The 17,659-nt window shown below is 39.7% G+C and overlaps 1 protein-coding gene across 7 annotated transcripts in view; it reads right to left on the reverse strand.

Moving 5' to 3' along the window:
- Nucleotides 1-17,659, reverse strand: part of FAM13A (family with sequence similarity 13 member A) — a 310,218-nt gene that overhangs the window by 85,952 nt on the left and 206,607 nt on the right. For 2 of the 7 annotated variants that reach the window (XM_053606394.1, XM_053606317.1), the window contains exon 1: nucleotides 6,598-6,852. The exons of the other annotated variants lie outside the window; for them this stretch is intronic. In XM_053606394.1, the coding sequence (XP_053462369.1) occupies nucleotides 6,598-6,626 (29 nt within the window). In that variant the 5' untranslated portion in view covers nucleotides 6,627-6,852. Of the gene's footprint in view, nucleotides 1-6,597; nucleotides 6,853-17,659 lie in introns of those variants that run through there. 7 annotated transcript variants of the gene reach the window in all.

Genomic DNA, 17,659 nt, shown 5'->3' on the forward strand with positions numbered 1-17,659 from the left:
CTATTACTTAGGCACCACCGTGGAATGCTTTCCTTTTCTTTCTGTACATATGACTGTGCAAGTCATTTTGTTCACTGGGTTTGAGTTTAGTTACCTGGAAAATGGAAGTGATGATTTAGATTATCTCTAAGGATCCATTTGGCTCTAACCTGGAGTCTATATTTGCATAATTCTCAAGTTATTTCTGCATATATTGATGATAGCATTATTTAAAATAGATGCAAGATGGAAATAACCTAACTAAATAACCTAACAATTGATCAATGAATAAACCGAATTTGCTATACAGGTGGTCCCCAGTTACAGACGAGACACATTCCTGAGAACATCTTTAGATCAGAGTAGTGTGTGTAACTCCTGAATGGACAGTATATACATGATAATAATAATACTATAATGGCTCAAATGCAATAATAACGATACAGCATAATACCGTAATAATAATAACAAGCTGTACTGCAGTAAGTTATAGATACTATTATGCTCTTTCTTTTAATTCAAACAGACCATAAAGATAAACTCATACAAAAAGTTTAGGTAGGAGATAGAAATTTCAAAAAAGAATATTAACAGTTAATAGTCACCAATGTTGCATCAATGCTAGGCTAAAAGGAATGTTATGCTTATTTTGACCTTCTAACCAAATCATAACCACCTTTCTATTTCAATAATGAATCCATGATGCTGCTTAGTAATATCTGATGCTTTCGTTGGCGCCCTGCCTTTCACGTGTTCTGTTATTCTCACTTTATCCTTTATAGTGTTCTGACAGTTGAACAAAAGCCTGACACTTTGGCGATGAGTAATAGCATCTGGCCTTTCAACAAATGCTTAATTATTTCCACGTTCATTTCCATTGCAATCAACTTTCTCTTCACCGCAAGCTCACCTGGCCTTGTGGTGGACTTTCGCTTTGGAGGTGTGGTCATAAGGGTGACACAGATTCATAAAATCGAATAATTAAAACGACAGTGATGCCGTGCGTAAGTGACCACAGAACAATGACACCAGCTGCTAGCACAGAGATGCTGCTGCAGCAGCTTCTGCCGTGTGGGTTTGTTTACATGGACAGGAGAAACTTGTTTCCAAATTATTCACGCAATTATTTACGGGAGCCTTAGGAGCCTGTTCGTAAGTATGGAATGCTGTAAGTTGGGTTGTCTGTAACCTGGAGACTGTCTATATTCATAAATAGGAATATAACTGGGCCATGAAAAGTAATGAAATGCTGATACACGTGCTAACATGGATGAAACTTGAGAACATTATGCTAAGGAAAAGAAACTAGTAACAAAAGATGACATATATTGTCCCATTTATATGAGAAGTCCAGAATACCCAATCTATAGAGACAGTATGTTAGAGGTTGCTTAGTGCTGAGATGGGGGTTGAGAGTTGAAAGGGGAAGAGTACAGGATTTTTCATGTGTGTGTGATGAAAATCTTCTAAGATTGATGGTTGCACAACTCTGTGTATACTAAAAACTACCAAACTGTACGCTTTACATTGGTGAATTTTCACATTAAAGCCATTAAAAAAGTTATTTCTAGTTCTTCTGAGAAGAGTAAATAGTACATGAAAATGGCTTTATACAATACAAACTATTTCTTTGGCAATTTACTCTGATCATCACATACAAACATAAGTTTCACAGGAGAAAGGGCAAAAAGTTTTGAGAGTTTCAAGACATTCAGTTCGATCCTATTTTCAACAGCACTTCCCACAACCCATTCCAGAGGTGACTTTTCAATATTCATGCAATGAAACATAACGTAGTGATACAGCACCACCTCAACATGTTACGTACTCGGGCATATACAGGATGGAAAGGTGTTGCAAGGGACAGAATGATAAACCAGAAGAAAATCAATATACCCTGTAGATCTGTTATCATTTACAAAAAAACTATCATGTTCTTTAGCTCTAAAACTTCCCCCCATAAAATACACTGGGTGTATTTCTCATTTGATGAAAATGATCTGTCCAAATTCATCTGGCTAGTTATCTGTCAGTCCTAATTGTATTAGTTCTCAGTGACACCTTCCTACTACCAAATATAGGCCATGTTGGTGATGGATAAATTCACACAACCTCCTATGTGCTAATCCATGTTTGAAGTCAGGAAGGTCTTAACTCCCTCTCACACTGTGTTTGTGGAAGGAGAGGCGGTGAGGCAGGGCCAGGAGTGCTATCAGAGTGCCAACAGGGAGGGAATAACACGGGCTTAAAAAGTCACCAAAGGTGTCACCTCCACAAGCAGCAGAGGGCTCTCTAACATCACACTGAAGACTCACAGGCCAGACCATCATTTTTTGCATTGTTCCCCAGTGAACTACCGCACCATCCCCATGTTATCCATGTTTACGTGTTCATAAAAGGATATGCTGAAGATCAGTATTTAGACCAGATGAATTCCGCTGATGATAAGTTTCAGTGCAATTTTGGATGAATCACTGAAGTATGATCACTTTAGCTGGATCACTGAAGTTGGATCACTAATACAAGTTTATTAACCCTATTGCTTTAAGTCTTTTTAGAGAAGCCACTGCAATTTGAAATTATGATGAACTTTGCCACCATAAAACGAATATTCGTTAACATATGTTGGATATCATAATTTGCTAGATGAAGAGAATTATATAGATGTCACTCATGTCTGTTTACTGTGGTAAATAATAGAATGAGAACACATACAAGCAGAAGCCAATGAACTCAAACCACAGGAATCTGTTACACATTAATCATTCATCATTACCCTTTGTGGATACAAATTAAGTTAGTGGCTATTGGAAAGCTCACTTAGCAAATTAAAATACTGCTGTGAAAGTTGAGAGTTTTGTCAAAGATGTGAGACTTATTAAGACTTTGTATCTTAGCCTTTGTATCCTTCTTCCCAACCAACAGATCTTTACCCAAAGACCCACAGTATCTAAGGGGAAAGAACCCAGTGAAATATGGATCATGCAAAGAGCCTGAGGTGTACACTAAACCTGAAATCTGATAAAACATACTATCTTATTAGTAAAGGAAGGTAAATTGAGTCACCTAAGAAAACTCTTATTTCAATTTTTAATTTAAAATAGTCTCTCCCTTTATTTCTGATATTATTTTATTTCTTTGGGAGGACTTTTTCAGATGATAAGAATAGCCATTTAAGGCTATACAGTGTGTTGAGTCTCATCATTCACTGTAAGAAGCACTAGGTAAATACTTTAGTATTTTTAAAAATATCTGGGAAAATGTAACCATCTCAAGAGTTATTAAGATCCCACCTGTAAGCCATCTGAAGGGAACTGTTATGAACTGAGCACTTCACAGAGAGTCACATTTTAAACATTCAGCCCCTGCAAAGTTTTTCTAAAGATCCTGAGTTTCTAAACAGCCAAAGCCATTCTGGAAACCCTGCAAACTGGACACCATAATAAACAGATAGCAAACTACATTAAAGGAGACCAAAGTATTTCATTCCATTTTCAGTTTTCAGTCTCATCTGTTATTCTGATCTCAGGTGTGGATCCGCAGTAACAAAGTATCTTCTACATACTTGCACGATATGCTAAGAAAAGCTAAAAAGTAATTTATGAAAATTATAAGTTAAGGAGACACAACGGTTCAAACACGCCCTCTAATAAGATCATGCACTTACATGAGTTTGAATAAAACACGGGGTAATATTGTCCATCTATACACGTCTCTGTCATTATGCTAATCATACCGGGTATTACCGAATTCACCGCACGGTCCCGTAATTGTCTGGTAATGTGTCTGCATCCTCACTGACCTCTGTGTAGTAAAGCTGGATTTAATTACCTTAAGATCACTGGCAGTATAAGGTTCAGTTGAAGAGAAAATATTTAAAAATGTTGTAAGTATGTTCTGTTTTAATAGGTAAAACTGAGAATCTAAAAAATGAAAACACCAATTATGAAAAACCACGAAACCTCACATAAGATCAAGACATTAAATATTCCATTTGGGGATGTTGACTAGTATAGTGTTAGATTCCTACGTATACCAGCTGTCACTTGGCTTTATACAAACCATAATCATTAACTAGAATTTAGATCAGTGTTTCTCTAAGTATAGACCATCTGTATCAGATTTTCTTTTAGGGAGCTCATTAAAATGCAGATACTCTCCTGGCCACCTCCAGATTTGATTCAGTAACTCTAGGGAAGGAGGGTGGCAGGAAGAATTGATTTTTTTTTTTTTTTAGACGGAGTCTCACTTGTCACCTAGGCGAGAGTGCCACAGTGTCAGCCTAGTTCATAGCAACCTCTAACTCCTAGGTTGAAGGGATCCATCTGCCTCAGCCTCCTGAGTAGCTGGGACTACTGGTGCTGGCCGTGACGTCTAGCTAATTTTTCAATTTTTAGTAAAGACAGGGTCTTGCTCTTGCTCAGGCTGGTCTTGAAGCCTTGAGTTCAAGCAATCCTCCCGCCTTGGCATCCCAGAGTGTTAGTGTTACAGGCATGAGCCACCATGCCCAGCTAGAAAGGAATCGATTTTAAAAATAAGTTTTCCAGGTAATTCCCAAGCACTGAAAGTATGAGAAGGAGTGACCTCTCTGCTCAGTACAAAGCCCTCATTTCATGAATACTGCTAAGGCTCTGCAACCTTCCAGTTTCAGGCAAAATAAGGGTAGGGTGATGGGCAATAATCACCATGACCATGAAAGTCACATAAATCAATAACCATAAATACTGAACTGGAATTGAAAAAACAATTATAGAAGAGCAGGAAGGTTTTCTGCATAAATGCTTAAATTCACAAGGCAGAGAACCACACAGATCTAGTCCTTGCATTCGGGAGATTTATAATCAAAGGTAGACACAGGCTAGAAGTAAAGATTGCAGAGAAATCAATCAAATTAAACTCTAAGAGGCAGGGAAACCCGGTAGCAGTGAAGGCACAGAATAGTGCTTTGAAGGGTGGTGATGCAAGCAACAGAAGTAACAACTCTGAATTCCTGACGCAAAATTCAAATTATCCCTGGACTTACTCCTAATAGGTTCATTAATAATGCCAAAACAATGAAAACTAATTTCCAGGGAAAATGCTGATTTTATTTTAGCTTTCATTAATTTAACTGCCTAACCATCGTTTAAATAGGACAAATGCCTATTTTCTTCTTAACAGTTACTATACCATCAAGTAGCTACTATAGAGTTTAGTAATAGCCAATATTCTTACCTAGAGTACAGCTGGCTTGAAATCCCCCAAAGGTCCCCAACTTTAAAATTAGAAACCAAATCAAGACTCCAAAAAGTGCACATTAGTTTTTGTCTCTTCTAAGCGTCAATCATGTGGATCTTTTCACTGAGTTAATATAGAAAATTCTTAGCTCTATCCATAAACCATGTTCTGTTCCTTTATATTCTTAATTTTTAGAAAAGGAATTTTTGGCTACCTCCATCAAGTTCCCATTATGGTGTACTTGTCAGTACAGTGAAAGAAAAATGACTAAACTGGTTTATCTCGCAGTGAGTATCTGCAGAAGAAAAGTTTCCAAATAAATTTCTTTTACCGATTTTTACTGTTGAAACATGAACATTCTGTGAAATATTTGTGGCATAGGTTTTAGAAATGAAATTACTTTTTGTCAAGATTTTTCAGTCCATAAATCCTATTTCTATTGATGTTTTTAGCATTTTCACTAATAAAACCCTCTATAATTTTCTTAAATGATCTATCTATTTGGAATAAAATGCCATCGCATGTAAAGCAGTTAAAGTTCAAATATGATAATATGAAGAGCAAAAGTAATTTTAAAAGTCATAAAATGTGACCTTGGACAACTCTGAGACTGTCCCCATGCCTACATGATTCATTGTATTCACTTATTAGTTCACCAACAGTGTTCTGTTTAACAAGCCCCTTTGTTTAAATTTACCTTTCTCAGCTTTGATATAACCCTCTCTCTTCTCCCCCCAGCAATCCAAATTACAATTACTAATAAACAAAAACCAAAGCCTTGTGCAATATTTGGGGGAATACTATAATTACACAAATATTATTCCCCTTGTGTAATATTTGTGGCATATTACACAAATGCCATTTGTGTAATAAATCCATTTAGAATTACACAAGGGGAAATATTATCCCAAACGTTTATTCCCATTTACTCTAATGTACATATTGATAGAAAACCCTTGCCTAGATCTTAACTCCAGAAGGGAAGGATCCTAAGATGCAATTCAAAAAGGTCTTCAGCCTATCACAACCTTTAAAATAGCCTCAATGGAAACATTGCTAAAAAGCTGATTCGGTTTTATTATAAACCTACTCAATATAGTCCTCAATCTATGTGTTTCTTTGAATTTCAAAAGTATTTTCTTATATTCATTTCCATTCAAAGAAGGATACACCTGAAAATAATAAATGCAAAAGAAAAGAAATTGGGTAAAACTGTCAGTAAAGGAGCAGTATAATATTTAGATTTTTCTGGTCTTAGGGGAGACCAGACTCTGTATAACAGACTTCCCACAGTCTGCAGCATGTTACTAAAAGATGCCAAGTATTGGCAAAGTTAGATGGCTTTATACTATTCAAAATACAGAACAGAATAAAATAAAATAAAACAGGAGTGAATACTACCTTTGCAGGGGCATGATTTCACAAGCCATTCTTGTATGCAGATTTGCACAGGAATCTCCTCCACAAATTTGGTCGCCTGTACAGTGAACGCCTTCTCACAGTGGCTGAGCGGGCTCAGGGCATGAGGCTGCACCTCACAGCAAGAGAAACGACTTGCTCTGCACTTGGCCACTGGAACGCCGCTCTCAGCCTCCAAACTTCTCCAGGCAATGCTATTTCATCCGCAGCTTCTCTACATTTACACTGCAGTCCACTTTGACCTTTTGTTCCAGGGAAGCAGCTGAACCACCCAGCCAATCAGAAGACCAGCTGCTGCTGCGGCGCTAAAGGGACTCCTCCCCTCCGCCTCCTCCCCCTCCCCTCCCCTCCTCCCCAGTGGGCTCGCCTAGTTCTGGTAACTTGAAACTTTCGTCTGAGCAGTTCCACAGACAAGCCTGACAGTCTGGGGCAAGCAACCAATAATTGCAGCAAGAGTGAAGAGTCCCATACTTCTCAACATTACAGAGACTGCCAGCAGGGAAATCCATTTGTCAGGGAGAGACATTGCCTATGAAACTAAAGGTTTCTGTGGCAGAAGGCAAGAGCCTGTGTCCCTTTCTGACTTTAAAACAAAAACAAAAAACTAAAAAACAAAAACAAAAACAAAAAAATCCCCAAAAAACTAGCCTTGAAGGGCATGAGACTTTTCTAGAAGGAAAGCATGCTTCTAGACACTTGCCCTACCCACATTTATTTCCTGCTGATATTTGTTTACACTGCCGTGGTTACTAGTCACTGGTGACATCACCCCAGGCACGTAGCTTCTGGGGAAGATGCTTTCCCTAAGACCCTGCCCAAATCCTTCAGGGATCAAAGCGTCTACTCCCGTGGAAATTATTTCCACTTATGATTTTTGCATTTTTATTCGCATAAAATTGAATGTGTTTATTTACCCAGTTATTTTCCTTCATGAACATGAACAGCATTTTGGAGGATTTTATTTTATTTTATTTTAGAGGTAACACAAAATCAGTTTTGCCATAACATCTGCTAGAAACCTGTTAATTACCATGTCTTCTTATAGTTTCTTCTTCAGTATGGAATATTATGGCATTATTTTTAGGAGCATAATTGCTAACCTATGGATTTTATACATTGCAAGAATAACAGAAATACATTTATGTAAGAGTTCTTCCACATCATGAGAGTTGTAATGAGTTACAGCAAAACCCCTTCACCATTTTTAGTAGTCCATGCATTCAGAAATAGTGGGGGCTCACAGGTCCAAAAAGGTATCCTCTTACCCCGTAGTTCTCCCGAATTGAATTTTTTACTCACAATTCTGAGTCAGAATACACAAGTCCTATTGTGAGGTGTCTACTTTCCTTTGCTATACCTAATAAAAAACATTTTCACTGTCTGACTAAACCATCCATCATGTTTCTGAAAATAGATTAGTCATCCTGAATTGATGTTCAGACATCCTGATAGAGTATCAATAACTACAATCACCCTTTTAAAACGACAGCTGATTGAAGTCCAAAACTTACTGAAATTGAAATTGTTGATATGTTCTTTTGTGATTCTAGATTTGCAAATTCTAATTTATTCTCCAATAACAATAGCTTAGTTCTGTTTATTTACATAAGTCTTATTTTTCAAAGTGCCTTTAACTTCTGCTTAACACTTCAAATAACTGCTTGAGGTAGAAAACCATGATTATCTATCGTGATAGCTATTTTATTGACAAGTAAGCTTGTTACTAAAAATGAAGTAATTTGTTCAAATTTACATGGAAACTTAGTGGCAGAACAGAAATGGGATTCAGGAAATCTCTTGTCTGGTCAAGAACTCTTTGCCGACTCTATTCTATGTAAATTTTAAAAATATCTTGTAAAATACAAATATTTTTGGAAACAATTAAGACTCAAATGACAAAAATATTTTCTCTTTTCTGAATATTATGAACACGTCAATACTATCTGGCTAATGTAGATGTAAAAGTTCAACAATAAAGGACTCAGCATTAAAAAGTGTAAATACATATTTATACTCAGTTTATACTCAATACATTTGAAATATGTTAAGATGAACTATTTACATTCCATGCATGATTTCACATATATTTCCTGATAAATTAAGTCGTTCCATCAACATTCCTCTAGCATATCAAATTATGTCAGAATGTCTATGGTTTTTTAAAAGTTCACTGTAACTCAGTAATCACATGTCTTTTCAACTCTTTTATGAGAATTTCTCCTTTTGGGGTGTTTTTGGTGTATTTCCTGGGTATTACTTGATGATCACTTATGAGTTTGTACCTAATTGCAGCCCCTTCGCTCTACCGTTAGCCACTGCCAGTCCTTGGTTACTTTACTCATGACTTTATTATTCCTGTTTCTGACAACCTCCTGTCAATTCTTCACAGTCAGAGTGGGAGCACCATTCGTGACCCCTGGCATTTCTGATTTCTCAGACACTGATATTCTGAGTGCACTTCCCTGGCTGCGTTTCCTCCTCACTGAGCCCCTTCCCTGTCTCCTAACCTCTCCTTCATTTAGCTCTCTTCTCCGCTCAGCACAATGCCTGCCAAGGTTGACCCGCACTCACACCAGCTGGCACGCATGGGAAAAAAGGCACGTTCCTGGATCTCCTGAGCATTTAGTTATTTCTAAAATGGATTCACTAGGATCTTCTGCTTTTTTACCCTTAAAAAACAAAAATCCTGCCATCTGTACAGTCTATTGCCAGACTGCTAAACATTGCAAAAGAAAGCCACATAGCCTGGCAACTAGTTCTACTAAAAATTCATGATATTTAACCTCAGTGTGAACCACAATACTGTGTTGCAACATTTTTCATTATCTTTAACTAGCTGTTCACTGCATTCCCACAGCAACTGCTGCAAACCTTCTCCAGTGCTACAAACCTGAACCTCTCACAGTCACTAATAATTCTTTCACCTCCTTGACTGACGGAGAAAGTCAAGATCATTAAACATGAGTGAGGGCCTTTGGTCTCCTTGCTCTGTTTACCCCCACCCTCCCCAACCCAACACGTGCCTTGCCTCATTCTTTGTGACTTTCTCCTAGTTTGGGAGAAAGTGTCTCATTCCAAGGACAGAGTCCTAACTCAAGGGGCTCATGACTCTGACCTGGGTACTAGGCGTCATCATTTTCTCCTTCTGGAAGAAGCCTGGTCTCTCCTACATCTTAAGTCTAGCCCTTGCTGCCGGCTTTTTCGCCCTTCTGGCAGGCACTGGAGTGTCCCAGCCTTAAAACGTTTTCCTTGGTATCCTGTCCTCTGGCATTGCAGCGCTGTTTCCCTCCTTCCTCCTGACAGACTTCCGCAGAACTTACCACCACGCTTCCACTTCCTCAAAGCCACTCGCTCTTCCAGCCAGGCCGATGGAATGTGAGCCTTACCACTTTGCTGAAACTGTTTCTAAGGCCACCAATACTCTAAGCTGATGCCTTCGCTTAGATCCCCTCCTATTCTTAGCTTTTCTGAAGCACTCACCTTCACTTTTCTTAAAGTTTGGTTCTCTGGGATCTTTGGTGGGAATTCTCCAAAACCTGATCAATGTTCTCCCTCCATTTCATTTGTCCTTCCTCCTCTTTTGCCCCTTAGGCATTCAATAAATTGGGCTCTGGAACTCCAGCCCTGGGGACTGGCTCCTGACTCCATGGATGGGCCATGTAAACTTGGGTAGGTTATTAAAAGCTCCAAGGTTGCTCTGAGGAATGAATGAGGGCACGCATGTAACACGCGCAGCATGGTGCCCAGCCAATAACAAGTGCTCAATAATTATACGACCTCCAAGTTTCTCCTTCTCCTGGCCCTTCTTCTTCTTCTTCCCTGGGTAGAGTGCCGTGGCCTCACACAGCTCACAGCAACCTCCAACTCCTGGGCTCAGGCGATTCTCTCGCCTCTGCCTCCCAAGTAGCTGGGACCACAGGCGCCCGCCACAATGCCCGGCTATTTTTTGGTTGCAGCCGTCATTGTTGTTTGGCGGGCCCGGGTTGGATTTGAACCCATCAGCTCAGGTGTATATGGCTGGCACCTTAACCACTTGAGCCACAGGCCCTGAGCCCTCCTGGCCCTTCTGGATGACGCTATTGTTCTCTTTAGGAATCAGATTCCAAGCATGAAGCATCTTTACTCCTCCCTCCCCTCTCTTCCCCTTAACCAAATCTATCGGTCAGCCTAGGTCATCTGCACTCTTACGATAACTTTTCAAATGTTCTTTCTGCCTCCATTTACTCTATCTCCAAAGCATAATTTTTACTATTAGTGTGAATTTTCTGTGATGCTTGTGATCTGTTCACTCCTCTGCTCAAAGACTTCAATAGCTCCCTGCTACCTCTTACATAAACCTCAATCCTTTTAGTATGATGATTAGAATGTGCCACTGTTTAACTCTGGAGTTCAGCTACTTATACCTATCAAGGAAACAACTCCTGATGTGCCTGGTCACTATTTTCTTTCTTTTTTTCTTTTTTTTTTTTGTAGAGACAGAATTTCACTTTATTGCCCTCGGTAGAATGCCGTGGCGTCACACAGCTCACAGCAACCTCCAACTCCTGGGCTTAGGCGATTCTCCTGCCTCAGCCTCCCGAGTAGCTGGGACTACAGGCGCCCACCACAACGCCCAGCTATTTTTTTTGTTGTTGTTGTTGCAGTTTGGCCGGGGCTGGGTTTGAACCTGCCACCCTCCGTATATGGGGCCGACGCCCTGCTCACTGAGCCACAGGCGCCGCCCGGGTCACTATTTTCAAATATGCTCTGAACTGTTCTACCCTAAACATTTGCTCATGCTGTTCCCTCTGTCTGGAATATTCTTCCATTCTACTTCCTTCAGGCAAGATTCTACCTATGCTTAGGGCATACGCCAGGTGGAAGAAATCTCTTGCCTCTTTTTAATTCACATAGCTCTTTGCATATGTTACCTTTTTTTCACACAGGTTTTGAGACAGAGTCTCACTCTGTCACCCTGGGTAGAGTACAGCGGCATCATTATAGCTCCCTGAAACCTCAAACTCCTGCGCTCAAGCAATCCTCCTGCCTCAGCCTCCCAGGTACCTGGGACTACAGGTGCCTGCCACAACGACCAGCTAATTTTTCTATTTTTAGTAGACAGGTGGTCTCATTCTTGCTCAGGTTTGTCTCAAACTCCTGAACTCAAGCCATCCTCCTGCTGGCCTCCCAGAGTGCGGGGATTATGGGCATGAGCCACCATGCCCAGTACCACACAGCTTATTATTCCTTGAATCTACTATGCGTGTTATCTTCATTTTAGAATGTAATCTCCCCAAGAAAAGAACTGTCTCTTTCCTGCAGCCTTACACAGAATAGACACTTATATTAATAAATTAATTAATACACCAATTACTCTTCTAGAGCATAGCTCTTTTGATTAGATTTAAATATATTAAGTGCATTCTACCCATTTTTAACTTACCATTTTCCATTGTAAGGCTAAACTAGGTTCAAATGAAGAATAATGCTGACCAAAAACTGTCTTAAAAAAATCAAGCTACCTTGTTTACAATGAAGTGCAATCACAGATATGTAAAAAGAAAGTTCTAACCCAAACTTCCACAATCTTTTAGGCATTCTACCTTGCCTGTTTCTTCCTAGGCTAGCTGGCTTACAGATTTCTAATTCTCTTATGTAACTTCTTCAGCAAATTCCAAGTGTTTAGTAATATCACTATTTGCCCTTGTGCTATCAAGAGCAACCAGTGCTCCAAAAAGGATGTGGCTGCATTTGCTGTCAATTTCAACATCAATTAAAAACAACCAAAGAACCAAGAACATTTCTTGGCCGCATTAATTTATTTCCACATATTGTTTTAATATCAGGTTGATTTGTTTCCCAAGATATAATGATGTATTAAAATAATTTCTTTCTTGCAAGTTTGATAAGAAGGTGCCTCTCAGGCAGCTTCCTCATTTATTATTTTTATCTAGTCTACCTAAGGAAAAAAATCCTCCAGAGATAGAAATTATGTGATTGTTTTTCCAAAGACACCTCTCTTTCATTCTAAGGATGGATCTTGCCTTTAAAACTGTGTACGGGTTTATTTCACTGAGATCTATCTGACTCTACTTGCTGAACTCCCAAATGCTTACAGCATTCATTTAGTTAGATTCTAAAAATCCCGCAGAGCTGCCCGTGAAGAGGGAGGAGAAAGGTGTTAACAGGGAGGTTTAAAGGTCTGGACAGCTGGAGGTGCAGGATTCAGACGTCCCTTCTTCACTTGACTAACCAGTTCCAGTGTTTCCAGAATAGAAAATAAGACTTAAAACATTCACCAGAAACATTAAGTGCTGATGTCAAATCCAAAGACAAGCACTATACCAAACAGCAGTTCTACAGAAATTCATTCAGAAGCTTTTTTTTTTTTTTATAAGGGAATTTCTTCAAAGAACTAAGAGGTACTGCAATTTCTCCACTCAAAAGTAGTTAAAAATAAGTTCTTTGGGACAACTTATATAATTGTTCCCCAACTTTCTGGGACAGGGAAAAGTCCATGGTTTTGCCAGATGGAGTCTCAGTGATCACTGCCAACAAATAAGTGCTTGGAGCACATTTTCCTGGAATGGGACTTGCTGGGCACGACTTTTCTCCAAATCTCCCAGAGGAGTTCAGATAATAGTGTTTCTGTTCTCATAAACGAAGCCATGTCCCACACAACAGCTGCCGCCACAACTGAGATCAGCTGCCTTAAATTGTCCCAGTGACCTTTCCTCCTGTTAAATGATACTTCCTGACAGAGGAGAAGCAGGCTTCAGCACTGTTTCCTTAGAGAAACGTCGGGAGTGTTTACTGTGATAGGGCAACCGACTGGCCGGTGCTGTACCCCTGAAACATAATGTTAACTCTTCATATGTCTGACACACAAAATACCATAAAAATCTCTCAATGGCAATACACTGGCTGGTAAAATTAATTTACTTTAACACAAAGTGGAATGCTTTGCTTTGAACCAATCCGAAAGCAAATAAGTGAACAATATTGTGAAATATAAAAGTGAATAAGTGAAAATCTATTTGAAAAGAAAATAAGGGGAAGTAGCAACTTTCTGTGCTACATCACATTAAAAACAACAACACAGTATTAGTCCTTAAAAGTGTCAGAACTCCTGGTGTATTTTACATGATCTTATTTTTAAAAAGCCCTTCTTAATTCAACTTTTCAGAGAATTGGGCTGAGTGCATTAAATTACTGTGCACATGTTTATAGCCTCTCCTTTTAGTGCTATTCACATATAAAGCATTATTAGAATTCATAACAAAACAAAAAAACGTTTTTTCTCATGGAATTTTAGTGAGAGAATATATAAGTTGGACAAAGAAATTTCAAAGTAGGAAATCAATCAAAATTTGAAACTTTTGATAGCTTCAAAGGATGCTATCAAAAAATTGAAAAGACAACCCAAGGAAATGAAAAAAAATTTACAAACCATCTGTTAAGGACCTTGTATCCAAATAGAGAATGAGGAAGTGATCTGAAAAGACATTCCTCCAAAGAAGATATATAAATGGCCATTGCACACACGAAAAGATGTTCCACATCATTAGCTGGTAGGGCAATGCAAATCAAAACCACAGTGAGGACCAGGAGGCGTGGGGCTCACACCTATGACCCTCACACTCTGGGAGGCTGAGGCAGGTGGATTTCTTGAGCTCAAGAGTTCTAGACCAGTCTGAGCAAGAGCAAGACCCCATCTCTACTAAAAATAGAAGAACTAGCTGGGCAGAGTGGTGCATGCCTGATGTAGTCCCAGGTACTCAAGAGTCTGAGTCAAGAGGATTGCTTTAACCCAGGAGTTGAGGTTGCCATGAGCTGTCACTCTACCCAGGGCAACAGAGTGAGACTCTGTCTCAAAAACACTCCCCCAAACAAAAAACCCACAATGAGATACTACTACTTCACACCCGTAGGATATCTACAATATAAAATACAGGTAATAAAAAGTGGTGGTAAAGATGTGGGGCGAGTAGCAGCAGTATGCGTTGGCTGGTAAGGATGCAAAATCAAGTTGCTGCTTTGTTGGTTCTCGAATGTAAACAAAGGGATCGATTCGATTCTGCACATCCACCTCCAGGCTGCAGATGCCCAGGACAACTGCAAACATGTCCACACAAACACTTCGGTGGAAATGTTCATACCAACCTTGTTCATAATGGACAAAAGCAGAAGCAACCCAAATACCCGTCAGCTAATGAACGGTAAACAAAATGTGGCAGATACATTCAATCGAACATTATTTAGACATAAAAAGGAGCGAAGTACGGATCATGCCGCAACATGGCTGAACCTTCAAAACACATCTGAAGCGAAAGAAGACAGACGTGAAAGGGCATGTTTTGTGTTGCTCCATTTACATGAAATGGCAGTGTTCAAGCGAGCTTCAGAGAAGCTGAAATTTAAATGACCGTTGACAAAGTATGAGAAGGGCAGTTCAAATAAAGGGGAGAATGTTAGCAAAGATACAAAGGTGTGAATCCACCAGGACATATTTGAAATAATGTGGCTGTCACAGAGCCTGACTATAGGAAGAACTGTAGAAGATGGGCCGGGAGGTTCAGGAGGCAGGTTCAGCTGGGTTTTTAAAGGCCTTGAAGGCCTTGAACTTTATTCAAGTGGCCTTGAAGGCCACTCTGTTATGTTACTTTAAAACCTCCTTTGATCATCTAGTATTGTTAACCACATAGAAGTTGTGTCTCATTCACTGGACTGGTAGACATCTAATAATAGAGACCATGCCTTGGTTCTCTCTGGCTGTTCAGGTGCCAATGCATATGTGTAGTACATAGGTTGTGCCCAGTAAGAGTTCGCTGACTTACAAATCCAGCTAAAACCACAGCAGTCCAGACATACTCTTGTGATCTATATGCCGGTGGAAATAATCTGAAGATATGACAATAACTTTCCTTACCATGACATACCTATCTTTCTCAGCAACCACTTATATTGTAAACAGTATCAGAAAGAAAATTTTTTTAACTGTCATTTAGATCCCAGTGAAATGCCAAACGTTGAGTAGACACAGCAATTGTTTTGAGAGGCAGATTTTGGTGAATGGGTAAAGAACTGTTTGTACTTTGGTAATCAAAATACTGAGAGAAATATCAGAGACTTTCATTCTAAAAGGAGGTTGAAGTTAAAGACTGGAAAACATTTTTAACAAATATTTAGCTTATATAAAATAGTGTATCTAAGAAGACCTTGGGGAAGTTATCACGGGAGCTTGTGGCGGTCAAGGAAAGATCACAAAACTGCAGAGATAGTTAGATAATTTCTAATCCAGTCTGGGACCCTGGGGACCTTTTCAAGCCTACCTTTCTATAAATCTCTTCTGTGAAGGCTAGAGAGTGGGAACAACTCAGGACATGGCAGCTCTGTCGGGGGACTGTGTGCTGAAGCTGGTCACCAGGCTTTCACAAGGCGGCTTGACACATTCCCGCGCTCACCCAGGCTCTCTTGCCGTTAATCCTGAACAGTCAGCAGAATAATCATGATATCTGGTAACTTCTCAAATTATATTGTGCATGATACAGTTATGAATCTTGTAGCTAAAAACCTAATTGTATTTTGGCTTTACCAGTCAGTTACAAATCCTGAAACTTGGCTCAGTAGCAGCGAGTGAAACACTATAGGGAAAGAACACATGTTCAGCAAGTAATTGGAGTGCTCTGCAGACAGTACACACAGGGTGTCGTTATGACTGCTTTTTTTGCTGGCTGGACTTCAGAAATGAGGAAGGTCATATTTAATTGCAGATTAGATAGCTTGAAGGGCAGTGGGGACAGTTAATATTCGTTATCAATGTTGCTGAAAGTTTGGTTCTTATGAAATGTGCTTTTGTAATATGTTACTAAAATATGCAACATTCTTTGTTTGGCAAATGTCACAAGGCAGAACACATTCTGCCACAAGTGCAGAGAGGTGCACGCTGGTGATATGGACCTCATAAACAAGAGATTTCTCCTATATAAACAGGCAGCCTGGTGCGGACAGAAATGCAACCAGAAGCATAGATATTAAGTGGGGACAAGGAGAGGGCACAGCTTTCCTGACTTCTGTGGTGTCTTTGAGGGTGTGTAGCTCAAGGTGCCCTTAGGTTAGGACTTTCCAAGGCCTGTTCGATACTGCTATGGACACAGAGGAAGCAGAGATAGCTTCTCCTTCAGGAACTCACAAGCAGGTTGGAGAGAAAAGTATGAACACCTGCCAGAGGAAAGGAACTCAAGGTAGACGGCAGGTAGGAAACGTTAGACAATCAGATCTATATGTAATCTCAGCCTGTCAACTAAATCTGTAATCTTGGATCATTCACTTAATTTGATAAATATTTGTGAAATGAATCATGATTTCTTCACCCAACATCACTTTGTAGATATGTAATTCTTTTTACAGTGCTGACAAAACTGTGATATAGTCAAAAAATGCTACATGTAGGGTTATCAAATTTTCAAAGAAAATATCAAGACAAAATCTGAAACACGATCTGATCTTGAAGAAACTATCTGAAACCAAGATAGTTCAAAGCAAGGGTTTTGTGATGGCTGCAGGTATGAGAGAAGCAGGCCTAGATGGTGGGAGAGGGCTGGGGAGGTGGCAGGCGACAGAACCAGGGGTCTTGTTGTCCAGGCACAGGTAAGCCACGCATAGTTCTGAGCAGCAGTGGGGTGTGTTTGAATTTCTGTGTCTGCAGAGGTGCTGAGAGGTGGGGAGGTAAAAGCACAAATAGAGACAGTGAGATTGTCAGACAGCATTCTGGAACCAGCTGGCTATGAGTGAGTGATGGGTAGGGGAAGTGTTTAGCAGTCTGAGCGATGGGGAACACGCACACTGCTCGTTAGAGCAAACTGTGAGTACAGTTCAGTAGTGAATTCTAGATGGGAAATATAGCTCCAGAAGCCATCATATGGAGTTAAGAGTGGAAGACAGAGGCATGGGAATCATTTGTGTGAACGAAATGAATCCAGTAGGTTCATGGAGGGAAGAAAATGTAATAATCATCTAACCACAAAGTGATGGAAGCCCAAATAACAATTGAGATCAGGATGGG

This window comes from Nycticebus coucang, chromosome 1 (assembly GCF_027406575.1).
Source record: "Nycticebus coucang isolate mNycCou1 chromosome 1, mNycCou1.pri, whole genome shotgun sequence".
Lineage (NCBI taxonomy): Eukaryota > Metazoa > Chordata > Mammalia > Primates > Lorisidae > Nycticebus > Nycticebus coucang.